The following is a 27,500-nucleotide window of genomic DNA, read 5'->3' on the forward strand; positions in this document are numbered from 1 at the left end:
TTATTCTAGCGCGATCTCTCGTGCCGTCTCCATTCACAGAAACATGTCATGCTTGGTATCATTATAAAGCTCTCAGTCTCACAGACAGCGCTGTCTAATCCAAATATGGACATTTCCTTTGTAGAACTAACCAACCGCGAAAGTTTGCAGCCAAAAACCACATCTGATTGGTCGATGTGAATTCTCACTACGCGCTGCCGTTTCCTTGTGTATTCTCCACCTGAGAGAAAGTGCAGACAACACTGAAATCGGCTCATAAACGCTCAAAGAAAAGATCAAGTAGCAAGAGCTAGTCAAAAGAAAGTAAACAACAACAGATTAGAAGACGAAACCCAGTCAGAATTAGATTCAAATAGCTATAGATGGACCAATACAACAAACAGGGACAGTTCATCTGCAGTTTTTGTGACTGGTGACTACTTTTTCTTATGTTTATGCCAGTAATAAACTGGAGAAGTTTCACAGTGATATCTTGTAATTAAAAAAATTGCCCTATTCACCTGTAGTGTCTCGCCTTAAACCGTGCATTTCACACCTAGGCCTTCAGTGGTATCCTACCTGAATTAATTCACCTCTTAATACAACAAGACTTCTTTCACTGCAGCCACAGCTGCGCCACATAAGTCATATCTAACAGAAGCTTCGATCCGGTCCGGGTTTTCCGTGCATTTGTGTAGTAGGCTAACGCTACCTTTTGAGTTCTCCGACCACCGAAAGCAAATTGTGCGTTTTTTTGTGCATATTTTACACGAAAGAAAACGTAAGTAACAGCATAAATGGTTCTTGAAAAATCAACAGTATGACAAATTTATTTCAAATGATTGAGGTTCAAAGATAATACAAAGTTTTTTACATTTAAACCCCACAAAACTATATTTTAATAGTATGAAAATGTTGTAAATAATATATTTATAACGAAAAAATCGATCATAAATTTACAAGAAAAAATAAATGACATTCATCACGGAAAAAACGGGGCACGGATTAGCCAGCCCAGGGTTGACTGTAGGATATAAAGAAAAATGTAAATAAATATTGATTCTGAAGGCCTCAAGGCAGATTTCTTTGACCTAGCAACACATGAGGACTGAAATATGATTGGATAAAAGCTCTAACATAAACAAACAATACTGGAAGCAGCGCAACCAAGAGAAAAGCAATGAAGTTGTTTTTTTTTGGGGGGGGTTTAAGCGATGAAGTTAATAAAATAGTCTATTGGGAATAATTTAACACACATTCATGGAAAAAATATAGAATTTAATTCTGTGATTCTGATAGTGATTAGGCCAGCAGAGAAGTCTTGCTGGCCCACCACTGCTTAAAACAGAACTGACTGTGCCAAGACCGGCATTTTGACATTATTGTGTGTGTGTTTGACTGTTAACGTGCAATACAACGCCGAAATTCAAGCCCTGCAACACCAACATTATTCATCCGGAGCAAATGAAGCGAGTGAGTGAGTGGAGGCGGGTTTGTGTGTCACTCACTTTCGGAGAGATAGAGACGCTGGTCTTGTGTGTCTATTCTGTGGAAAATTAGTTTTGCAAGCGTTTCAGATATTTCAGTATCGATATGTACGGAATAATCTATATTTTTGACAACACTTTGTTATTTCAGAAGCCTTTTAAAAAGACTACAATTGAAAACAGTATATAAAATTGACCAAAATTCCAAAATGGCTAGTTGGAGTGATTGCGTTACACGCCACTGCTGAAATACACACACATTTGGCGAGTTGGTGGGTGTTAATGTCAAGGGGAATGATGCACAATGCAATTTATAAAAAAAAAAAGGACGATACGGATAGGACCCCTAAGGTGTAGGTAAGTAAAAAAAAGCAAAAAAATAAATTCTATCGTCAGTGTCCCAAATATCGACATAGTACAAACAAACACGTGCTCTTTCCAGACAGCTTTACCCAAGCCACCGCTGCTCACATGACGTTTGCAGAGCTATGACCTCACTCTGTTTGGCTTGGGTCTACTGTTTTGTGCTTGGTGCCATTTTTTTACACGCTGTTCTGTTTTTCAATCCCTGCCCTCTTCCTCTTAAGGCCAGCTGTGGAAACAGCGCTCCTGCACTCACACAAACAAGCTCTGTTCTCCTCTTCTCCTTTATCAGTCTGAGCAGGAGGACTCCGTCTACCTTCAGTCCCATCATGCTACATTTACACAGGAATCCAGCCAATGCACTTACGCTTTTACTCACTGCCTTTACGGCACAGTGGCCATAAAAAGCAGTCATTAACTCTCCCGAAGACTTCTTTCTTGTTTTCTCTCATCACTCTGGCTTGCGTTGCGTTCTGCTGAGCATGACTTACTAAAGTTAGGTCATATGATTCAGAGATCTGAGTAAATGATAAGAGAAGATGAAGATAAGGAAAGCTTAGAGTAATGGTTATGGTAAATGTCAACATCATTATTTTAGTGCGGATGTAGACCCCTGTATTCAAGTCTAAACATGTTCCTGGATCAACATTTGTCCTCAAACAAACATGAACACTCAAACCAGAAGGCAATCATTGTTTGGTAAGAAGACTCTAGCCCTAACTCAAACCCACGAATCTGATTGGTGGATTGTTGGCGCCAGAACAAAATGTCTAACCGATCTGAGAATTAGGTTTAGGTAAAGAGTAATGAGCTATATTTTTAGGCCCCATCTCAAATGATGCATTTCATATGATAACGTAAGGTGTCCCATTTGTCATAGGTGTTTGGGATATGTTGGGTTTGGACTAGGATTTGGGGCTCCAACAACTTAGTCAACCAAATTAGTGATGCACGATATATCGGCCACCATATCGGTATCGTTATCGGCCCGATAAGAGCATTTTGCCAATATATTAAAGCTGATAAATAATGGATTATTTCCTTTGGCTGAGACACTTCAGATGCGAACTGTTCGCCATGATGCTTCTGAATGGCTTTAAATATGATTGGAAACCATTAAAAAAGGAAAATACAGTTCAGAGCAACATGCACTCTCAGAAAAAAAGGTACAAAGCTGTCACTGGGGCAGTACCCTAAGGTACAAAAGTGAAAAGGTACATCTTTGTACCTCATTTACCCCTAAATTATACATAATAGTAACTTAAAGGTATATATTAGTACATTTAAGCATGAACAGATTAGTACCTTTTAGCTTTTGTACCTTAAGGTACTGCCCCAGTGACAGCTTTGTACCTTTTTTTCTGAGAGTGTGTGTAAAATTATAATAAAAACATTATAATTGTGTGTTTGGGACATGGGTTTTAATGGTGAGACTTTTGTTTTTGTAATCAGGTTCTCAAAAATGATATACAGATTTGGATTTGGATTCATCGGCCAATATATCGGTTATCTGCTTTCAAATATAACGAATTATCGGTTATCGGTATCGGCCAAAATGATCATATCGGTGCATCCCTAAACCAAACACTTCCTCTCTGATTTTAGGATATATTTCTAGGCTGTTCCCGCTCTAACAAGTATATTGAGTCAGGAGCATGTCTTACTTGACTAAATTGCATTGCGATTGCAAGCACATGCAAGACTGCACACTAAGTTGCTGTAAAATCCTAGCCAAATTCACTCTTTGAAAAGAGAGTACACTTTGTAGTGAATCAGAGATTGGTCTGAATACAGCTCGGGAAGATGCTTTGGTGCAGTAATGTGTGAAGATCTTTGACAGTAGCGTCTCAACTCGAGATGGAGGGCATCAGTCTTGTTCAGATCTGTCTCTTTCAGTATGTAATTTCTTATGGCTAGCTGAACGATACCTCTACCTTGAGACACACACACATACACATATACACACACAGATTTTCTCTATACTTTAAATCCCACGCAGGTAAACTCAAGCATGACCAGGCCTTTGAAAAATTGATGCAGGCGTTATCCAGCAAAAGATTTGGGGGTTTAAGAAGTCGTTTCCTCCTCAGTGATGCCGTGAGAATCAAAGGTGTGTTATCGGATTTCAGCAGTCTGTCACAGAATCACAGTCACCGTAGTCACAGAGGTAACATTATACTGTACTACAAGCTCTCCTCAAGACATCCGTTTTCGCTGTGGCTTTGAAAAACAGCAGGCTTCTCCTGCCTGCCTCCATGTAAAGTCTTAGCACCTTCAGAGATATTGTTTGTGGTATTTTTTTTAGTCAGGCACGGCACTTGTTCCCTAACACAGATGGACCTTGTAAAGCTGGAGTGGGAGGTATTAGAATAAGATGCAGATGGAATTGCAGTAGTCGCCTCAAGGCCAGGGCTGCTTATGAAAAAAGAAATGTCTTTAAGCATTCTAGCCACATTCTCATTTCTGTTTTTAAAGACTACCCGGCACAGGCTGCGCACAGTTTCATCCCATTCCACAAGCTCAGTGCATCCTGAGTGCCAACTTGGCCCTGCTAATCATCTGCAGGGCATTATGGGATTGACTGCAGAGGCCATTTTACATTCGGAGAAAGACTTTTTTCCCAGAGAGGTCTGTGTAGAACAGTATTTTCTAATCTATTTCTTCGGGAACTTGCGGGAGTCTGAAACTGCAAGATGGAGTTTGTCGTTAACAGAGCAAGAAAAAACAGCAGGGACAGATTTTAAAATGAAGTTTCGCCCCTGAAGCTAAGAAGAAAGGTGTAAAGCATTCTCATCAAGTACAGAGTCCCAATTTCTCAGACTAGACACCTCTCCACCTGCCCCAGGTCTTAAACCACCCCCTTGCTCCACCCGGTCTCTGCCTGCTTCATTTTACGACCCCAGAAGAGACAGCGGACAGATTGTTTTTAATGCGTTGCCCCTCTCTCTGTCTCGCTGCTCTACCTTTGCCCTCGTTGATTGTTTGAGATCTTTTGGCATACACTGGACTGTTGTTAGGGATTTCTGATCTAGTCTCTAAGGCACACACACACACACTCAACCATAATAGTGGCGAAAATAGCCTGCCAATCCAAAGGGGAAATTAAAACAAAAAGGATGAACCTAATTCTCAGAGACCTTCACTTCACTGCCTTGCAATGTTAGCAGACAATCCTGTCTACAGGGATAGTAATGGCTACACAATCCAGAACGGCCAGCTCTTATTTGCACGCCTAGGGTTAAGACAATCAACCACAAGCCAACGATTTTTCATAGACTCAGATTTAGGGCTGTTAACTACACCCCATAAGCATTCACAGAAACACTGTGTGATCTACCATAGGGCAGAACATTTTATCCATCACCGTAGGGTAACATTAGGTTTGATGTGCCCTTTACGAAACAATCATTCTTTTCTCATATGTTCCTTTGAGATAGGGAAGGTCGTCATTGTCCTAAAGAAAGTGTAAACACGTAGAGCTGTAAACCAGGGGAGGACACTGACCCAAACATCACCAACATACTTTCACTTACACACCCATGCCGAACAAGGTTAACATTTCCACGAAGCGAGCTGGATTTAACAGCTCAAGCCTTTAGGGGACAAGGTAGCAGCTCGCTCACCAAAACTGTCTACCGTTCTCTATAGTATGTGACAAGCGTTAACCAAGCCTACTGTAATGGGCTCCTGCAGCCGCAAGCTGCATTTGGAACGATAATAACCTCTCTGCTGTCACTCAAAATGTTGGTAAAACAGTCGAAAGAAGGAGTTGGGGTTGGGACCAGAGTCCGTAACAACAGTAGAGAGAATGAAAACACTCCCTGATGGAGTTATTAGCTTACATGTGACTGTTGAAGAGTGTAGAGGGAGGGGCCATGACTCGAGGCTGTGGCTAGTAACGGCTTAGGCTTGCTTTTGTTTATTTATTTTTACTTTACTATTGAAATGACTGGTTGAGACTGGTTGGTTCTATGAGCCACCAACTGTTGAAAACTGTCGACTGTTATTGATTGTTATTCAAAAGAAAAATTAGAAATGAAGTTTGGGTGTGAAAGTACCGGCGCACACTGCATGTGTGCTGTTGACATAAAATAGACTTTCTCAAACTCATGCTAACGTTATTTAAAAACCTGTGCAAATCATGTTCCCCAGTGACTGATGTGTCTATCCAAACAGTCATCCAGTGGTTTAACCTTCCTTCCTAAACACAAATGATTAAAGCAGCACCATTTAGAAATGGGTGGCAGAGAGCACATGTGGTGCAGGGCTGGCGAAGGGTGTGGACATGTCAAGCGGTTCAATACTTTTCAATTCCATGAGAGTAAATTACATCAACCCAGCCCCAGTAGCCACAATCGCAGAGAGGTCTTGAGCATCATGCTTAATCTTTGAGACGTATTTTTAGATGCTAATTTATTTTGAATGGGTGCGGTGCTGGAGACCTCGCCGCACGCTTTCATAAATGGCAATTATGATTAACATTGATGGATTTAGCGTGTCCGCTTTCATTAGCACTGCTAATTAGGCTGTTCCCAACAATCACATTAATGAATTCCCGTATTTTGAGGGAATTATTGTGTACTGCACTACGAACAGTTTATAGTCTTTAATAGGCAAATAACCAGATGGAAGAGGTAGCAGTAAAAGCTGAGAAAGAATACAAAAGATACAACAAGCTATCCATTTCTTGTCCTTCCTCTTAACCAAATCCAAAATTGTTGAATGTTAATCTTTGTCTGGGAAAAGCAGAGAGGGCCACAAGACAAAGAGGGCACTGTGCTACCACTACATTATTAATTCCCCTCTACAATGGCTCACGTCAGCAAACAATCCAGTTTCTCTTCAATCCATCATCTGTCATTATCCATTAAAGCAATTTTGCTGGAAAACAGAAAGCATTATAGTTTAGAATTCGAAGAAACACAGAAAGCATATTAGACCACAAAATGCCCCTATTTAGAATCTAACATCCTGTTCTCGTTGCAGGAAGGAGCAAGGGCAATTAATTAGAGTTCTGCCCAGGGGGCAAAATGGCTAATATGCATTTACTGATTAAGTGAAACGCGTACACTAAAGCAAGCCGCGGCATAGAGCTCGGTTAGGCTACATCAGAGTGCCACACTAATGTACAATTCCCGAATGATCCGATATAAACACAGCTGAAGGAGCTTGAGGAAGTTCTGTCATCAGCCAGCAGGGCAGGATGGATATCTGTGAATCATCCACTGACAGGATGTGATGAGGAACTGCACTAAATTGGCTTAATTTTACCTCAGAGATTTAGTCTCGGTGTAGCAATGCATGAAGGAAGCTGCTGCAAGCTTGCTGCAATTTAGGTAAAAATAAGTTATGAACTGGCCAAGAGTTAAACGTTGTTATTACTAGAGATTTAAATTTAACTGTGGACTATGTATAACCATACAGTGGTTATGTTTCAACTTGAGTTGATGTTCAATCTGAAGCTAAACCATTAAAGTGCTACATTTTATTAGACGATAATACAGAATTCAGCTAAAAATACCTTTTATATCAGTATGTTCACTGTTGTTGTACATAGGAGAGAAAGCGAGAACGAAAATCCATTTTAGTCCATGAATATAGGACAATGGAAAAAGAAATTGCACTATATGGTGTATAAGGGACACAGGTCTTCATTCGGTCTCTGTCAGGAGCCCATTTCACTGGCCATTACTAAGAGAATAGCCACCATTTGTCCCACCTTGACATCTGATAGGGGGTATTATTACTGAGCCAGAGTGGCCACTGCCCTCTGGAGAAGGGTCCATGGTTAAGAAGATGAAAAGTCAAGCTATAGAAAAGGACGTGGATTGAGTATGAGGGAAGGAGGTGGCTGGCTGGGGTCAGAGGGCAGATGTGCACGGTCTTCCATTAAAAACACTATGCAATCCCCTGTCCACCCAGTAACCCCGGTGTCTCCCACCCTTGGGCTGACACTGATTCTGCAATGGTGACATGTGAGCCTCTGATCTAATGAGGGCTAAATCCATTCCTATGTGCAGAGAGAAACAGGGTCAGCTTAAAGGTAATACTATGCTAATTACAATTACTAATACTAATTATGTGGAGATATATAAAAGGATCCAGCAGGTTGGAATGTCTGACACAGCACTACTCCGACAGCACAAAAAAAAAAAGGATAAGTCAGTTATAATAGATGTATATCTAAGTGCATTATTAAATAAAACAACCCACAAATCCAATTTAGCATGGCTAGAATAAGCTGATGATACAGATGTGACCTACTGCCTTTCTAACAAGAGTTAAGATCGGACACAAATGATGACTGTTAATGTAGAGTATGAGACAACGAGCTTGCATAAAGAAAACAAGAACATTGCTTAACTATCTGTCCTATCTACATACTGCAGTCTAATAAGTGCTCTCTAGTTGGTAATGAACAGAATGCTTAGGGAGGTCAACTAAAGGTAAACCAGTGGGTGGCGTCCATGAGAGAAAGAGAGAGAGAATGTGCATGGATGAGAGCACGAGGTCCCACTGGGCTATGTCCTGGGTCACTTGAAGTTCCCCCATAATGTCTCGTGTCCAGCTCATTCTTTCTTTCAGAGGAAAACTGTGGTTATAATTGTACTGAGATTAATTCAATTAACTTGTTTTCCTTGCGTGTCTTGTCCCCTCTCCTTCCCTTCACCCCCTTGTCTTTCTCCTCAAGCCTTGTTTATACTTTCGCCTGGCTCCGCAGCGTGAGCCTCCGCTGACTGTGCGCGCTCCTCCCCAAATGGTCGAGGCGTTTATACTTGACACGCTTGCTGTTGTACTATTCTGTGAGACAACAGAGTAATTGTTCTAAAAAACCATCAGGAAACAGCGGCGAGAAGTAAGGTACACATGTGAAGATGTTTATTTTAGTACACTTCACCAAAAACACTGCAAAAGAATCGTGTAAAACCCTTTATTAAAGATTATTACTTGGTCCATATTACAAATATGGATAGGAGAACATGTATATACAACAAAACGATTTCTAATTTCACTAAACATTTTAATTTAGTTTTGTGAACATTTTAATTAAACATAGATCTCTATTTTCATTAAAAGGGCTAATTTCTGCTTTTGTAGGCTCATTTTATAAACATAAGCAGCTGATTCACACACGCTCGGCTCCATGCTCGGCTAGATTCGCCTTGAAGTCGTGCATCTTGAGATGAGGCAAAGCGGCCAAGCGAAATGGGGTCTTGTGCTCTTAGCACGGACTAGCACACCGTCACACTCATACGGACATGTTGAGTATAAACCAAGCTTCATCCAGGCTCGTACAATGACGCCGGCAGATGGGGGCTGGGAATGGATAGAAAGTGCTGCCTTTGACCAAGTTAGCATCATATCTCATGGGAACAGTGTCATGGTCAACAGTGACACAGGGAATTAGACACACACACCCTTCAGATGCTGCATAAGCGGAAGAATGAGAACAAAAGAGAAATATTTGCTTTGTAAATTCTCTGACATTCGTTTCGACATATTGACCAGTTATTCTTTGTGTGTCCTTATTCACCATCACGTACATTCTCACTTTATCTCTTTCCTTACCCAACAGGGTATTGGTTCTCTTCAGAAAGGAAATCAAGTTCCTGGAATTACACACTCTAGAGGGCACACACTGAGGCAACCAGGTGGTGGGTTGTTTTCTTTCTATTGCAATTCCGATGCATTCTGTTGTGGCCCGGGCAATGTGCTCGTGTCAAAGTGTGTGCACGCATATGTGTGGTGTCTTGTCGTGTTGCAGTTTGCAATCAAAGCACCGATGCCAAAGTTTGGAGGGCAAAATGACCTCTCTATTCATAAGCCCACACTGCCTCTGCCAACTTGGAGACCTCGTGAAAGATAATTAGCTCAGTATGCATGCTATGACCAGCAGACCTGCTGGAAACTGGAGGAGAGGATAGGAAAGGAGGGACTGACAGACTTAAGCTGGCATCGAGTCTGAAGCATTACAAGACCACGAACATCCCACTAAGGGGTTGATTTACTCACAGGCCAGTTTGCAGCTTTTGAGACGTGCTATTTAATGGCAAATTATAGTGTGAGAAAAATACCACATTCGCACTCAATCAACCCCCCCTGAAACGAACACCAATCCTCGGAAAGACAAGACCAAGAGAAAAGCAAACAAGCGGAGTGTGAACAGCCCCAACTCAATCAGAGAGCCTTTGCCCCATTCATCACTGTCTCTTTCCAGCCATCAAACTTACTACCAACACTGTCGCAGAGAAAACAAAGAAGGACAGCCCTCGGCTACACTCAAACTAGAGCGAACGAATGAGAATGAGATCTCACAGCCTGAATTTACAAGAAAAAAAATTGCCATCTTAGCGTGGGGCCCAAGTGGAGCTTAACCTTATCAAACCTAAAAACCCAAGCCAACTGGTCCCTTAAGCTCAGAGCGGTGTGGGCTGAACCATAACTGGACGGGAGCCCCATCAATCAAAAATAAAGGGCCATTTGCGGCTCTGGCGGCAAACTAAACAAGGCCAGCATGTGCAGACATGGTGCATTAGCTCTCCAACAGGACCACATCAATTAAACCTTCTGATGTTCTCCTGGGGAGCTTAAAAAACCAGGTTGTCTTGAATCAGATCTTTAACCAATCTTGCTGAGAACCTTAACTCTTGGTTCCTAAGTGCTAGCAGTGGTAATTTCCCCCCATTCACCGCTTTCTCTCGCTCTCTGTGTGTGTTCTCGTAAGTTCTCGGATTCCATATTTGGGCCTCTACACGGAAACATCTTGCCCTGTCGCTAATGAGCTTCATCTAAACAAACTCAGAGATTTATGTTCCACTGCATTTTAACATGCGTAATGCATAATTCAATTACAGGAGTTTAGACAAGGAGAACTTTGACTTTTTGTAGATTCCTGTGCTGACGTATTTCATATTGCTAGACGGCAGGGATATTTCACACTTTATGGTACAATATATATAAATGGCCATGCATGCAAGATAAGTCATCATATTTTTGGTTTTCCTAAAAGATAAAGACTTGTAGGCGTGCATTAACACATATATGGCCTGAAATCTAATTGACATGAACTGAATGCAAAGATGTCTTTAACAACAGTTTTTCTATGACAACACATTTCCTATCCAGATTTTTTATAATTTCACCAAGTCATATCTTTTAATCTTAATCCAGTGGTGAGATAAACAAATTGTTCTTTAATCAGGCAACTTGTAGATCTACTTAAGAACATCTGAGCTGGAACAAAAAGGAAATGAGCAACAGGATTTTCTCAGCTGTGTCGGCTCACAGTGGAGAACAGAAACTTCCATATTGGGAAACCTGTTCTCTGCGGAAAGCTAGGGAGGGATTTGCCAAATTCTCTTCAGAAGCTTCATCATTCTTTTGTCAGAGGTCTTCTGTGCTCTACTGTGACAAGGGAGGAGGTTTGCTATGTCTTTGTTTATTCCTACTCCTTTCTCTCTCATTTATCCAACTATAACTTGTAGTGTTTTGATTTGAATATTTCCCTCTTTTCATCCTATCTGCCTTTTGCCTCCTCCTCTTCATCTACTCACTTTCTAACACTCTCTTCCTTTTCTTCCCCACTTCCCTACTTCATCACTCTCTCCTCCCCTCATAGATAAGCTCACGCTGAGTGGCGAAGTGCCTAGGCTTTCTGAGAGAGAGAGAGAGAGAGAGAGAGAGAGACGGAGAGCGAGAGAACGAGGAGGACATGAATCAAGCCAGTGACAGAACAGCAGGGAGGACAGCAGATGTCACAGAGAGAGAGAGCTTTTCAATCAGCCTGTCCTTCCAACACACGGGCCAAGGTGAAACGCTTTAGCGGCGGAAACCCTTTGCCCTGACACACACATGCCGAAGGATACACACAATTTAATCGTTCTCATTAGCCGGAACGCTTTACAACCTCAAGTTGGCCAGTGTCATGTGAGAGGGTTAGAGGGCCAAAGTGAAAATGAGGTGAAGAAATGCATACCATAGAGTGAGAAAGGCATGGACACAACAATCAGCAATTGTTTCAGAGCTATAAAATGTTTGCAGGCATAGCTCGGATAACTTGCTACTGCTCACAGAGAAAGTGTAATTGCATCTCTTGTTAAGCCTTTTTCAAGGAGACGGCCTAATAATGATTGTCTTCAAATATATGCGTTACAAAAATACTCCTCCTGGTTATCACTGGTCAAACAAACAAATAGCAACACCCCAATTGGTTGAACTGTTTCTATGTTAGACTGGTCAACGTTTGAAAGCACCACAGAGCCACATCCCAACTTCCCAAGGGAAATCAATCTCCGAAATGATAGGCGAGAAATTACACTCCGTTTTTGAAATCTCCTGCTCTCAACAGTATGTGTAGCCTACAGTATGAGGGCACTTTTGTGTCTGCTTTCTTATGTTTATGCCTCATTTTCCATCTGGACTGGCTTTAGTAACACCACCTTGCTCTTGCTCCATCTGACAGCTGCTGCCTCCTTTCCCTGTACCCAGAATCCAGTGCAGAGCCAGAACAAATGTGATTTAGAAGCAGTCTAGGGACAAGAAACAACCTCCCAACACAGCAAACGGCTCAGCGCAGTAGCACAAATCCTTGCTTTGCGGTCTGCTTTCTGTCTGCTCTGCGACACACAAAGCACATCAGCCGTAGAGGGAAGGAATGGCATCTTTGTGAAACGAAACAGGAGGGGTACACCTGTTTTAGGAGAGTTTTAGGAGACCTCGCTTTTGATCCTACGATTGCTTCCCTGTCCCCCCCCGAGAATAGATTGCCGTGCTTATGTTTGTTAACAGGGGCCATAAGTATTTAAAACAATCTCTGGCAGGCCGAGCCTCCTCCACTGCCCAGAGGTCAAAGCATTCCCTGCTTTTAAAACCCTCGTCATGGAGGATGAAAGGAGGTCCGTTGCATTCCATACTTCTTTGGTTTTCCCTTCCGTGACAACCGCTGATGAATGTTCGTGCCTTACGTCTCTCTCTGTGTTTATTCGTCGCGGAGGAATGAAGAGGGCCAGCGTTAGGTGTCTGGAAGAAGCGGGAGAGTTACGACCATTCCCAGCCTGGCTATGGCTGCTCTCAGTGGGGAAGAGGAGACCCATGGGCCCCTGCTGCACTGGAGCACACAAACAAAGGAGTGGAAGAGCTGTGTTGATATCTAAACACCAGTGAGATCTACTGTTTCACCCTTTCTCTTCTCAGCCGCAGCCTTAACTCACATACACAGCAGGGCATCTGAGCAACTGAATGGCATCTATGTGAATTAAACCTAAAACTTCTCTAACCCATAACTAAATCAAAGGCATCTACTGTTGGAGTCTCCGTGACTAATCCACTTTGTCCAAGTCTCCGAGCAACACAGATACAGGATGTGTGGTTTGTTTGGTGAGCCCAGAGTGTGTTTGCTTTCTCTGCAGGACATGTGGCACTTTGCGGGCTGACCCAGCAGGGCGGCGCTGAAGGTTGGTCACTGTAAAGCCGTGCTTTCAGGCTTAAGTCAGGCCTTTTACTGACCTCCTTTGGGACCATTCTTGAGCAAGCATTCTCTGAATGCCATCTTGACTTCACAAGTGTGCACACATGCACAAATCCAAACCGACTGGCCATTGTTGTGCATTCTCTGACTAAGTACAAAGAGTAGTGCTGCTTACAAGAGCAAAGCTACACTCTGTGCTTTGCCACGTTTCAACAATCTCCCCGTCCAACACATCCCCTTCACCGCTTCAAGACAGGAATCTAACAATCGGGAGGAAATGTTTCCAGTATTTGTTTGGTCAGCGGATTGGGCCGCATCAATGATTCATGGCGCTGTCAGAGGAATGTGTTATCTGCAGAGGGCGGCCTCTGACACAACACAGCACACACACACACACACACACACACACACACACACACACACACACACACACACACACACACACACACACACACACACACACACACACACACACACACACACACACACACACACACACACACACACACACACACACACACACAAACACACAGTGACCTCACTGAAGTCCATCTGCTTTAATAACACTAAACACACCAGTGTGACACATATTCAGCAATGCTGTCATCGGTCTTTTGTAGTAAAACAGGTCATTTTATCAAAAAGGTAATTTTGGTAACACTTTAGGGTCCAATTCTTACTATTAACTTGTTGGTTATTAGCATGCATATTACTTGGATATTGGCAGAAGTAGAAGTAATACATATCGCGTTACTCCCTAATTGCATTAGTTACTTTTTAAGCAAAGTAATGCGTTACGTTACTTTTGCATTACTTTTACTCACCAGGGCTGTTTTTTATAACACAAAAGACAATTGAGCAAATGTAAAAGCCCTTTCACTCCAAAATTGAAATATCACACAGAGAAATTGTATTTATATTCACTTGCTTTCCTTATTTTGTTATTTTTTGTTCAGTTTGTTGCTTGTTTAGTTCCTTTTTTTATTTTTCTACGATATTGCAGAGGTTTATTTTTCATGTTATATCAAGTGTACAGTTGTACATTGTTTCATTTTTTGCATCTTGAAATAAATTTTTCTGTAACACTTTAGAATAATGGTCCGTCATTAATAGGTAACTATGCAGGAAGTAATGCAGGACTAATGAGTAGTTAACTAATATAGAAAAAACGTAATATTGAATTTAGGAGATAGTACCTTGTTAAGTAATCAATACTTACTGAATGCGATTAGCCTCATTAATAACTATTAACTAACTGACAAATTATAAAGAACATTATTCAATCATCTTTTTTACTCTGAATACATTCATAAAATGCATCACTAATTACTCAAGGGCTATCTAGTCACTATGCAGGAACTATTAGTGATCTGGACCTTTATTTTAAAGTGAAAAATATATTTTTCCCCTCTAAAATAAGATGCATAAATGTACATTTAAACTCCTAAATTACAGCTGTGTAAATACTGTAATACGTCATTTAGAAATGATAAATTGATCATTAATAAAGTATGAAAATACAATTATTAGGCACATTATAGATATGCTTATAAATCAAGAACTTAAATTAAAATGTCTATTGATGATTTATAAAGCATGTTTTGTTTCCGTGTTTGTTCTTTAATAGCTAATGTGACCTTTGACACCACAGACTGAACAAAATGAAGCAGTGTATGGTCATTGGTTGAGCTAAAATGGTATTATCTAATTGTGTATTATCTAATTGGTTGATTGTAATCTATTACATATCTTTCTATCAAAGATATCTGACATTATCAAGATGAATTTGCTCCGAAACAATCCTATTTTATTAGCATTTTCTAAACTATAGCGAATAAACTTTGATAATGTGAGATGAAGGTGTCTGAATAACTTTAGGTTTGACTGTATATATATATAACAGTCTTCATCTATCCATTTGCTCCAATCACAGCAGGCCTGACATCATCATTCTCGTGAAACACCCAGTGTCGACTCTGATCTGGCGGCAGCTGTTTTTTTTTTTTTTTTCACAAGTGGACATGAAGCATTTCTTGTTTGCTTTGTTGATAACGGACATGTTATGCTGAGCATGTGCGTTCCATTTGTTGCTAATTAGATTGCGAGCGGCGCATTGAAGCGTGTGTTGTAGCTTCCCTCGCTCGGCAGTCCATCTGATAAAGAAGCCATTTCGGCCATCAACAGTTTCCATTATGCAAGAGCCCCTTAATGTGTGTCCAGCTGAATCTGAGAGTCAAGAAAACACCCCCTAATCTACAGAAACCAGATCCACCCCACAGATGTCTATCTGCTCTCAGAATCGAATTAAAGATTGGGGTTGTAGAGAGTGTCGCTCATAACTTTCAGCCAATCACAACCAAAATTACTAAACAACTTTGAATGGCCGTTCTCCACTATTTAAAATGATAGATTGAAGTGGAAAGATTACAGAGCGGCACTGAACCCCAGTGAACGGCATATGTTGCCTTGGAGGGGAAATACAACCGCAGCACGTTTTAGGATGGGGGGAAAAGCCCTGGAGCAGAGTTCCCGCAGAAAACACAGCACGAGGGCATGAGTGTGTCTTCAAGTTAGCACTTAACATAACTGCTTCTACTATTTTATGAACCGCGACCACATGCAAAGGCATAATGCAAAACCATGCATGGACATTTGGCAAACGGTACAAAGAGCATTTTTAAGTAACGGGTGAAACCACTTGAATGTTTAAAAAATGGCATTTGCAATCCAGACGATTTGATGGGGGGGCTAAGAATAACTGCCGTTGATGATGATAAGATTTAGAGGCGGAGCAAGTTGTATTTTGATAGATTTTTGAAGACTTTTGGAATAATGCACTAATGAATCAAGGACAAAAGGCAAATATGAAGCTAGTATCCAGTTTGTGTGAAGTCAGAAGGACTCCATAATCCTACATTTTGATTCTAACGTCTTTTCAGTACGACTTCATAATCCTAAGGATGAAGCCAATCGAATTTAGAAAAAAAAAGACAATTGCAATCCAGGCGATTGGATGGGAGGGGCTAAAAATAGTCCGTTTTAGAGGCGGAGCAAGTTGTATTTTGATAGATTTTTGAAGACTTTTGGAATAAAGCACTATTGAATCATGGACCAAAAGGCAAATATGAAGCTAGTATCCAGTTTGTGTGAAGTCAGAAGAACTCCATAATCCTACATTTTGATTCTAACATCTTTTCAGTACGACTTCATAATCCTAAGGATGAAGCCAATCGAATTTAGAAAAAAAAAGACAATTGCAATCCAGGCGATTGGATGGGAGGGGCTAAAAATAGTCAGTTTTAGAGGCGAAGCAAGTTATATTTTGATACTTTTGAAATAAAGCAGAATTGAATCATGGGCATAATGAGAGAAATGAAGCTAGTATCCAGTTTGTGTGAAGTCAGAAGGACTCCATAATCCTACATTTTGATTATAACGTCTTTTCAGTCCAGGCGATTGGATGGGAGGGGCAAAAAATAGTCCGTTTTAGAGGCGGAGCAAGTTGTATTTTGATAGATTTTTGAAGACTTTTGGAATAAAGCACTATTGAATCATGGACCAAAAGGCAAATATGAAGCTAGTATCCAGTTTGTGTGAAGTCAGAAGGACTCCATAATCCTACATTTTGATTCTAACGTCTTTTCAGTACGACTTCATAATCCTAGGGATGAAGCCAATCGAATTTAGAAAAAAAAAGACAATTGCAATCCAGGCGATTGGATGGGAGGGGCTAAAAATAACTGCCGTTGATGATGATTAGTTTTAGAGGCGGAGCAAGTTATATTTTGATACTTTTGAAATAAAGCACTATTGAATCGTGGCCAAAATGAGAGAAATGAAGCTAGTATCCAGTTTGTGTGAAGTCAGAAGGACTCCATAATCCTACATTTTGATTATAACGTCTTTTTCAGAACGAAAAAATGATATTCGCATTCCAAGCGATTGGATGGGAGGGGCTAAAAATAGTCCGTTTTAGAGGCCAAGCAAGTTATATTTTGATAGATTTCCAAGACTTATGGAATTAGGCACTATTGAATCATGGACAAAATGAGAAAAATGAAGCTAGTAGTCTCGCGTAGCCGGACCTCCAGACTGGCGGCAGGTCCATCGCAGCTTTCATTGGTCGAGGACCGCACAAGAGGACGTTTGAGTGACATGTAACGCAACCAATCACAGTTTGCTTTGTTCCGTGTCATATTTAGGGGCGTGAAAATGTAAAGTCGCTATAATAACAGACCGCCGTGCATCTATAAATTATTTTATGCAAGTTTACTGTAACAACAGAGCCGCAAACTTCACACAACTGTGAAAATCCAGTGTTTAGTTGATCCTGGTAAGCATTCTTCTTCCACGAGGGAGTTTGTTTCCATGCGGACCGTTAAAGAACGCAACATCTCGCGGACACCCTGTAGAATTCAACCAATCAGAGGACGACTTTGAAACTCCTCAAGTGTTTCCAGATGAGTGTGTCTGAGGCTGAGACTAGTATCCAGTTTGTGTGCAAGTCGGAAGGAATCCATAATCCAAAATTTTGGTCATAACGTCTTTTCCGAAGTACTTCATAATCCAGCACACTTTAAAGAGCTCACGTTAAACTGCCTCGGGAGCTAAACTTGCAATTCTTTAACTTGGCTTGTTCGTACACAGGCAAACCATTGCTGGATAATTTCATTAGGAGAGCTCATTATGTCCTCACCATGTGTGTATCCACACTCCATTCACTCTAAGTATCCCCTGGTTGGAGATTTGTGTGTGTGTGTGTGTGTGTGTGTGTGACTGGAGGGGGGTCTGCTCGTTTCTGGGCAGCGAAACCTGAACTCTCAGAAGAGACGGACCCCCTATGAGCAGACAGTGCGGGGTCATCTGGGGCTGTAAATCTCTGTAGGTTTACACAGCCATAAAAAGGTAAAGATCCTGATAAACGGTGCCATTAATACGAGGCATTCAGTGAAAACAAAGGACTCCAGGCGGAAGACTATCTGGGTGGAGGGGATACAGTAACAGAGTCGGCCACTCTCTGACAGCACAATGACGTGCCTCAGACAAACAAAGGAAACAGACGGAGTGAGAAGGAGAAAGAGCGAGAGAAGATGCTGGAAACACCAACCAAACCACATGTGAACTGTCGAATCAGGATAGCGTTTTACCTTTCGGCAGGACAAAACTGCCAAGACGGTGTGTAAAGAGAAACTCCGACACACAAGCATACAAGTGTCGACTTGGAATCAGCACTAAAAAGAAACCAAGCACACATGTGGCCCTGCAGATGAACGTCTTGCTTATGACCAGCAGGGGGCGCACCTCCACACCGAATACTGAACACTGAACACTTACTTGCACTCTCTGTCTTCCAGGTCAAAGTGTGGGTTGAAGTTGATCAAAATCCTCTGGTTCGGCCCTGGAGCTGTAATCACCCATTGGCATTTCTGAGACGGGTAGTAAGACAACGGATAACCGGGTGAAGTCAGGTAATTCGCACTAGTGATTCTGATATTGTCCCCACATTTGTCTGAAAGAACAGAAGAGAAAAAGAATATCATTCATGCTGAGAATACCAACATACAAAACATAATGTGGATGCTTTTTAACTGGCTTACCAACCAATAACCCGCACCTAAAGATATGAAATACCAGTGATAGGGAAATAACAGGCTTGCTTTATTTTTAAGCATCTAACACAATAACACTACTGTATTAGCCATAAGAATGACTGTGCCGATTCTCTCCAAATATTCAGTAAAACACAGAAAACTCCTCTAGTCATTTCTGACCTATTTCTGAGCACTAAATAAAGGCTTGATATTCTCGCCTACATCTAATGTCATTATGTGGGAGGGAAGCATGACCTTTGTCTCTTCCATATTTTATTTATTTGCTCTTTCGACTACTCAGCTGATCAACAACAGACTCACGGAGCAGCACATGCTTTAACAGAGATGTGCACATATCAACACTCACTTTTTATCAAATCAACATGAATATGACAAGGATTTAATGTAATATTGTCAACGTATATAAATAAGAGTAATTATAAAAAAACAGCTCGATGTGTCTGAAGTCAAGAATCAAGCTTATGCATGGAAATATAAATTCACAGAGATATGACTTTATTGTAACATTCTTTTTAGACGTCGAGAATTTGTCATATTTAATCATTCTTTTAATTTATGGCTGTACAGTATGCATGACTTAACCCACATTTCGCTCGGATCATTTTTAGACTTTATTCGGGACATGCACGAGACTTTGTGTGATTTAGCAATGCACGCGCATGAGAGCGCAAATAGTGCTGAGAAATACAGGACTTCTTACAGTAATGGCCTACTCAATAATATCATACAAACTTACCTTCATAAATAATAATATTATAGCTGAACGTATTCACGACTAAGGTAACGCTTTATTTTACAGTGTCCAAATGTGTGATGCGTAATTACATGTAACTAACCCTCACTAAAAATCTTTAACCTACTCTAACCCTATAATAAATACATGTTGTTAATTAAAATTGCTCAATATTACTTAAATTCAGATTTTATTGCAACAATGAAACCTTAAAATAGAGTGTAACCCAAAATTATCATTATTATTATTATTAATCATAACTATCATTAAGCTATGGATCAGGAATAATTTTAACAATGTTATAAAGTAGTTCTCCAAATTTGGTCGAGATTATGGTCTGTGTAACACAACTTTTTAAGTTATTAGACGAACAGAAAAGCACTTTAATAACTTTTTTGTTTGATATAATGGTAATGGTTGTTGACCTGTATTCACATTTACAACTTTATATATGAAAATGAGTTTCGTTAAATATTTGAATGCACATGAACTTTATTTTCATCATTTGAGAAATATAATGTAACAAGCCGTATAAATTACGATGAAAAAAAAAATATATACATGTAAAATAATATATTCACGATTTTGTAAACGTTCGTATTATTAATAGATATTATGAGACATATTTCGACCACAATCAGACGTACAGTCGAACGAAAAGCAACGCGATGTGAATGCGAGCGCGGATGAAACGCGTGGTTTAGTCCGTCCGTCCAGCGCCAGAGCCAGCGGCAGGTGAGAGAGCAGGTGACCGCGAGCCCTCATCTAATCCCCGCAGAAAGTCTTACAGTTCCACACGCAAACTCGGCTCCAGGTGACACTTACCATTTTTAACCGCGCTGACGATGAGAAAGATTCCCGTGAAGAGGAGCAACACTAATCCACAATGCATCCTCGATTCCTAGAGTTCCGCGAGTGAAAATTATATTCAAATTTGAAAAAATGAAGAAAAATTAAAATCCTTAAATGGTCGATTGGGGGTAATTCCTGTCGTTCGGAAGGCGCTGCGAGCTGTAGAAATGCGGGGTTTGGTGCGTCTTCAGGTCGCTCGCATCCTGCCATTCAGCTCTGGTTTCCTCTGCGCTCTCCCAGACGAGCTCTTCTCTCCTTTGCCATTCCCTTCAGCCTGTTAAAGAATGACAGAGAAAACGTTGCGGTTCCGCGAAACACACGAGCAAACGGCCGTAATCCTGTGCGTAAAGCGGGCGGGAGCGCTACACTTCGGCTCGGACACGCGAATCAGCCTCCGCGTAGTAACCCGGCGTTCTGCTTAGTCTCAAAATCTGACTGAGGAACACAAACATCTGGCGATTGGCTTTGCCATAACAGCGTCTTAAACAAGGGATACACCCCCTAAATTACGCGTCTCCTCTTCCTAGAGTTTGTTGCTCTGCCGTGTGCCAGACGCGCAGGGGATTCTCATTGGTTTGATTACACATATGCAAAGCCCGACCTATATGGAGCCCAACCTCTCGTATAAAAGAGCCCACAGACCCCTGGCTCTCTGTCAGACACTGTCCAGCTCTCGCGCGGCACGGGTCAAGTCAAGCGACATCGTTAGACACTTTTAGCTCAAAATGAAAACTGCACAAAAGCAAATGCATGTTCGACTTAAAAACATAAATAATTGTGTTTAGTATGCATTTTCTCCATGCTTCAGGTCTTTGCGTGTTTGTACACACACACAGCATATTCTATTTTAATCCCGAAGTTCGTTCAATTTGGCACAATCCTGTTCACTGGAATGATGGGAGTATTACAAAAATGGAATCGCGTCCATTTAGGGGCAATCTGCATGCTTCCTTTAAAGGTTTATCACACTGAAATCTGTTGCAACCTCTGTGAACGCGCGTTTCATCCATAAATACGAGCATTGCGCGAGGGGGTTTTGCGCGTTAACGCCGGAGTATGGATGACTAAGTTTCTCGTGCAAACGCGCATCGATTTCCTTATTCTAAACACCATATGTTTGTCACTTCAACCGAGTCCTTTCTGCTTAGACACACAATCCGCACTTGCCTACACGCTGTCAACCCCGTTAACATCCAGTGCGGAGCGCGATCGCCCAGCCCGTTATCTCCGGTCCCTCCGTGAGCCTCAGACGCGGAGCTGATCTCCCTCCCCGCGTAACAGTCAGTCCTTCCCAGCTCCGTTGGTATCCTGCATTTGGCTCTGCGAGGAATCACAGGCTCCTGTCGTTGTGAAATCTCATGCAGCCATTCAAAGCGGCGGAACCCGAGGGACGGGTCCGGGGAGAAGGCGGAAAGCGCGCTTCATTCTGAAGGGATCAGAGAGAAGTTCTGGACTCCGCCGCGCGCCTCGGGCTCCGCGAGAACGCCACGCGCTGCCTCCAGCATCCACTACAGAAACAAAGCATTTGTTGAATGAACATTTCTCTTGTCTAAATCCCAATAAGTTGCATATCTTCAAGTTTATATTAAAATGTATTTTTTTTGTGTGCGCATGGATTGTATGGTGGGTTCAGCAGAAGTGCACGGGCCATCAGTTAAACTGGGACAAATGGGTTTCATGGCGGATTGCCCTTATCAGGAGACAATCAAATGTAACAGTCATTAATAATCGTCTTATTATTCTTCATCATTCTCATTCTGACCGAGCGCATGATGGAAGATCCGCGCAAGGACTGTCCGGTGTTCATCACTGGTCATCGGATGGTCAATACTGAAGATGTGTGGTGTTGAGAGTGTGTATTCAGGTGTGTGTGTGTGTGTGTGAGAGGGTGTGTTTGATCTCACTTTAGCTTAAAGTGGGACGCCTTTAATCATGAATTATGAAACATGTACAGCAAACACAGCCTGCATTTTAATGCTGTTCTGTATGAGCTTTTAATTATATAATGTTCTCTCTCTGGACTCAGTTTATCATCATTAACTGATCTAGATGATGATCAAATGGTAAACTTCAAACTTTCTGTGACTGACAAGTCAATTCAAACTTCTCTTATAAATGGCATACTGTGATAATTCATTGAATTTTATTTATATTTTCCAGGTAAAGCTCAGTTTTTAAACCTGCAATATGGGGCGCTTTGTTGCGCGATTATTCTTTGCACTTCGGGGTTAGTGTTTTACACACACACACACACACACACACACACACACACACACACACACACACACACACACACACACACACACACACACACACACACACACACACACACACACACACACACACACACACACACACACACACACACACACACACACACACACACACACACACACACACACACACAGACACACACACACACACACACACAGGCGCCGCGAAACTGTGCGCTGTGTGTCCGCGCGCCGGATGACCAACACCAGCAGCGATGCATCCTGCACTACCGCGGGGAGGGGCTTAGCTCATGAATATTAACTAAGCCACGCTGACGTCGCTTGGTAACCGCTCTGGAGTGTCCAGTCACGTAATGTAATTAATATTCATAAGCTGAGAGCTTCAATACTGGAAGGCTATGGTCGGGAAGCAACGCTAACTAAAACTACAACAGAAATGGAAAATATAAAAATTCAGATTTACACTTATTGCATTACACTGATACAGATTCTGCGAGAATAGCAGCGATATAAAGAATAAAAACTTAAAAAACTAGAATAACTAAGAACCTAAACAAAACTTACAAATAAAATAAAATACAAATAAGTTAAAGAAATAAATAAAGTTAAAAATAAATAAAGTAAAGCAAAATAAGATAAAATAGTTTTATTTGTGCTATTTGCCAAGGAAACATTTCTCATTTGTATTTAGTTTAATTTGATGCACTAAAATAACAAACTAAAACTGAAATACAAATTAATACAATCTATATAGACATATTTAAAAGAAAATAATAAAAATGGCAAAAATACAACAAAATGACTAAAATGTCAGGCCTAGTAAAATTACAATAAAAATGGAAAATATAAAAATGCACATTTACACTAGTAATTTACTAATATTTACACATAATACAGATTCTGCATAAGCGTATACTATTCTTTTGGTATATTATATTAAGACATAAATCCAAATGATGAGATAAAGGGTAAAAATGCCAACATACTAAATCATAATTATAAGATGCTAAATAATAATTATGATATAAAAAGTCTTAATTATGACAAAAAATATGAGAAATATGACACAAAAAGTTACTTTTTTATGTCAATTATGAAAATATATTTCATCATTTTGATTTCGGATACCAAAGCATGTTTTGTTTTTCATAAGTTGTTCAAATGGACTACTAAAATGTTATGGGAAAGAATTATGCATTAACAAAAGTTTCAAACATGCTGTCACAAAACCTCAATTCATGAGTGACATGCAGTGATCAGCTTTGGAAATAAACATGCTTATGTTGCACAAAAACTAATTCATGCAATAAATTGGTCCAACTCAATTTTATCAAATACAGTTTAAATGATATTTATATACTTATAACATTACTTTTTTATACTTGTCAAACTTAAATTAATTTTTTTTATTGGAAAATCAATTATAAGCAGTTTCATTCATCATAATACACAATGTATATAATGAAAATATAAGAAAAGAGGTGTCACCCCTGACATATGCATATATCATAGCCTAAGCACACTATAGCGTTCACACCGGACGCGAATGACGCAAATAATTTGGGCAATTTGCGCGAAGTTGGACGCTTGAACATTTTGAGTTTACTCGCTTCATTCGTGCGTGACATTCACTTCACAACAGATGTGAGTTCGCGTCATTCGCGTCAACGGTAACTGTAGCCGACTAGCGCTGACTTTGAATGTTTGACTGAATTGTTTGCTTTATTTCATGTGTAGCTTCTTATACCTTTTACTTACACTTTTGTATTATTGATCATACATAAACTTGCATTTAACAAAAAGAGACTGGGTTGTGTTTCATGTCAGTTAATGTTATCACAGTGATAATCATATGCACACTTGTCTGAACCAGATATTATGATTAATATAAACCAGATTTTCTCCTCATTGTTGTCACTACTAGAGCAAGCTCCCGATTGGTTAACGTGAACCGCGTCATTCGCGGGAATTACACCGCAGAATGTCTATTCGCGCCTTTGCGTTGACTTAACATGTAAATCACTCGAGCGAATCGCGTCATGTTTTCAACTTGGACTCTTAAGTAATGGCAACTCAATTTGATAAATTTTTAAGTTTATCCAACATAATCTTTTAAGTAATGTTTACAAATGTCTCCTTGTAAGCCACACATTAAGTTACGTTTTTTTTCCAAGCTGCTTTTATTTTTTAAATGCATTTTCTATAAATTAAATTATTTTCAGAAATTTTTAAAAGTACCATGAAACAGTAAACCAGCATCTCACAAAACATGTGTTCACTTTAAAATTACAATGCAACAGTGCAAAACACTTAGTACTTTATTGTTTTACCTTTACATAAAGATGACTTAGTATGTACTACTACAGGAGGGCAGCAACAGTATTTCATATTTATATAACAGTTTTTTCAATGACCATTGGTCTGTTTAACCCACTGAGAACATGAATTCAGTCATCTAATTAAAAATGTGTTTTGAACAATGTTAAAACATGAATTTAAAATAATGATTACATCAGCTGATACAAATTAATCACTGAGAAAAGTGAACACCAATTTAAAAGGTTAGTTCACCCAAAAATGAAATTCTATTATTAATTCCTTGCCCTCACGTCGTTCCAAACCTTCGTTCATCTTCAGACACAAATGAAGATATTTCTGATGAACCCCAGAGCTCTGACCCCTCCATAGACAGCAATGTGATGAACACTTTCAAGGAGAGGAGAGACATTGTTAAAATAGTTCAGGTGACTCCAGTGGTTCAACATTAATTTTGCCTTCCGAACGACAGGAATTACCCCCAATCGACCATTTAAGGATTTTAATTTTTCTTCATTTTTTCAAAAAAAGAACACACTTTGTGTGCAAAACCAATCAAAAATAATGACTTTATTCAACAATTTCGTTTTAGCACCAGTCAGAGAAATCGCTAGCCAAGTCATGTACAAGGCAAATTTAAGTATCAGTAATACAAACATTTAGCTTTATCATTGCATATATATCTATATTTAAAGCATCGAACCATAAAACAGTTCATATTTAATGTCATTCTTACCTTTTTTAGTGTAGTGCAAATTCAGTCCTGTCACCTGTCAAAATGGCGTCTGTCATGAACATTTGTGTTTTTGCAACAACCAAATCCACTTGTTTAGTCTTTTAAATAAATTTGACTTAAAAAGTATATCTCGAAAAGGCACACATCTAAAAAGCCTAGTACTCAAGATAATACACGCACCATTTTGTGTAGATTTTTTGTTTTGAACACCACAGAGTAATTTTTCCCAGTGTAAACAAATTATATGATAAATACGTTTTGACAACATATGTTTTTGTCTCTTTTATGATGGATGTCATACACACCTAGGATGACTTGAGGGCCAGTAAATCATGGGGTCATATTCATTTTAACTGTCACCCCCCTTTTTGAGAATACACATGAAAATGCACTATCCAAACTTAAAGGGCTGTAATTCAAGAATGCTTTGGAATATATATAAGTTTGGTCTTATTTTAAAGCAGACACTCCGCAGATTATTGCTGAAGTGAAAGAAAATTCAAAATATGAAAGTATGATAAAGTTCTGGAAGTTTAAATTTACTGTAAATAAAAAATACTGTACTAAATATTTTTTATTTTATATAAAATATATATTTTACAAAAATGTTTTAATCTAAAATTACTATAAAATCAAAGCTATATGTGTAACCAAGTTGTGTTCCAAATTTGAAGTTGATATCACAAAAATTGAAGTTCCCATGAGATTTTGTTTAGGCGCAATACCAAAAATAGCCACCGGGTGTCATTTAAATTCCATTGGTTGTTTTTTTCATGCATTTTCCTGTAAAATTTCACTTCCATCACAAAACGGTCCTCAGATATGGAACCTTGAGACTCAGACCTTCCAGACAATATGTGTTTTGTCAAGATTAGAAAAGATTTTGATTATAAAGTAGTCATGTTTTAAAGTAAAAACATGACACCGCCCACTAGGGGAGGAGCCTGCTAAAATAATTTAAAGTACCATTTCCATGGTAACGCAACATCCAATTTAAAAACGGTTTTCACAGGAAGAATTTTGAGTTCGTAAGCTTTCGAATGATACCTAATTTATGATAATTACTAAAATATGATACGAAAAAAAGGCGATTTAAGTTGAAAGTTGAAAGTTAAGTTGAAATGACTTAAACATCCAAGTTGATTGTACTAAAACTTTACAGTGATTTTATTCCAGTTTTGCCAACAAATGTATCAAATAATGAGGCAAGGAGGAGTGACTTTTACACTTAGCTCATACAAAAGGTTTCATCGATGTAAATCTAAGCTATCGTACTTTTGGAAAAGTGTTTATCTTGTTTTTGAGGGCTAAACGAATGTAGTTGGTGTATGTTTGGCAGATGTGTTGAGCTCACTGGTTACCCATTACACGGCCAGTTCACTGACCTTTTGTTGTTTCTTCAGAAAGGAAGTGCAAACGCTTTGCTCAGCGGATGCTAATCTGAAGGGAACTCAGATGTTATAAACAAATCAACCTTGTCATTGTGATCGTGTCAGGGACATATTGACTATCCCGTGAGTGTGTTCCCTGCAGAAACCCAACATGCTTTTAAGTGGGGAAATACACCAGATGCAATTTAGTCCATTTTCTGATAAGATTTAGGAGAGCACTTCAATTTAAGCATCGGACACTTTAGTAATGATACGTTTCTTAAACAAAGGCACCTCATCAGTTTATGACCAATCACTATTAGTTCTGCGGATGGAGAGGGAAGCAGCCTT

The 27,500-nt window shown here is 40.0% G+C and overlaps 1 protein-coding gene across 3 annotated transcripts in view; it reads right to left on the reverse strand.

Moving 5' to 3' along the window:
• nrp1a (neuropilin 1a) overlaps nucleotides 1-21,947 on the reverse strand; it is a 113,173-nt gene extending 91,226 nt beyond the window's left edge. For 2 of the 3 annotated variants that reach the window (XM_079805948.1, XM_079805946.1), the window contains exons 1-3: nucleotides 21,661-21,947; nucleotides 20,467-20,767; nucleotides 18,631-18,805 (exon numbers count right to left, since the gene is read on the reverse strand). In XM_079805948.1, the coding sequence (XP_079662074.1) occupies nucleotides 18,631-18,805; nucleotides 20,467-20,533 (242 nt within the window). In that variant the 5' untranslated portion in view covers nucleotides 20,534-20,767; nucleotides 21,661-21,947. Of the gene's footprint in view, nucleotides 1-18,630; nucleotides 18,806-20,466; nucleotides 21,044-21,660 lie in introns of those variants that run through there. The other variant, XM_079805947.1, reaches the window with a different exon arrangement.
• Nucleotides 21,948-27,500: the final 5,553 nt, after the last annotated feature.

The sequence above is a fragment of the Gobio gobio genome, assembly GCF_949357685.1.
Source record: "Gobio gobio genome assembly, chromosome: 23".
In the NCBI taxonomy this organism is placed as follows: Eukaryota; Metazoa; Chordata; class Actinopteri; order Cypriniformes; family Gobionidae; genus Gobio; species Gobio gobio.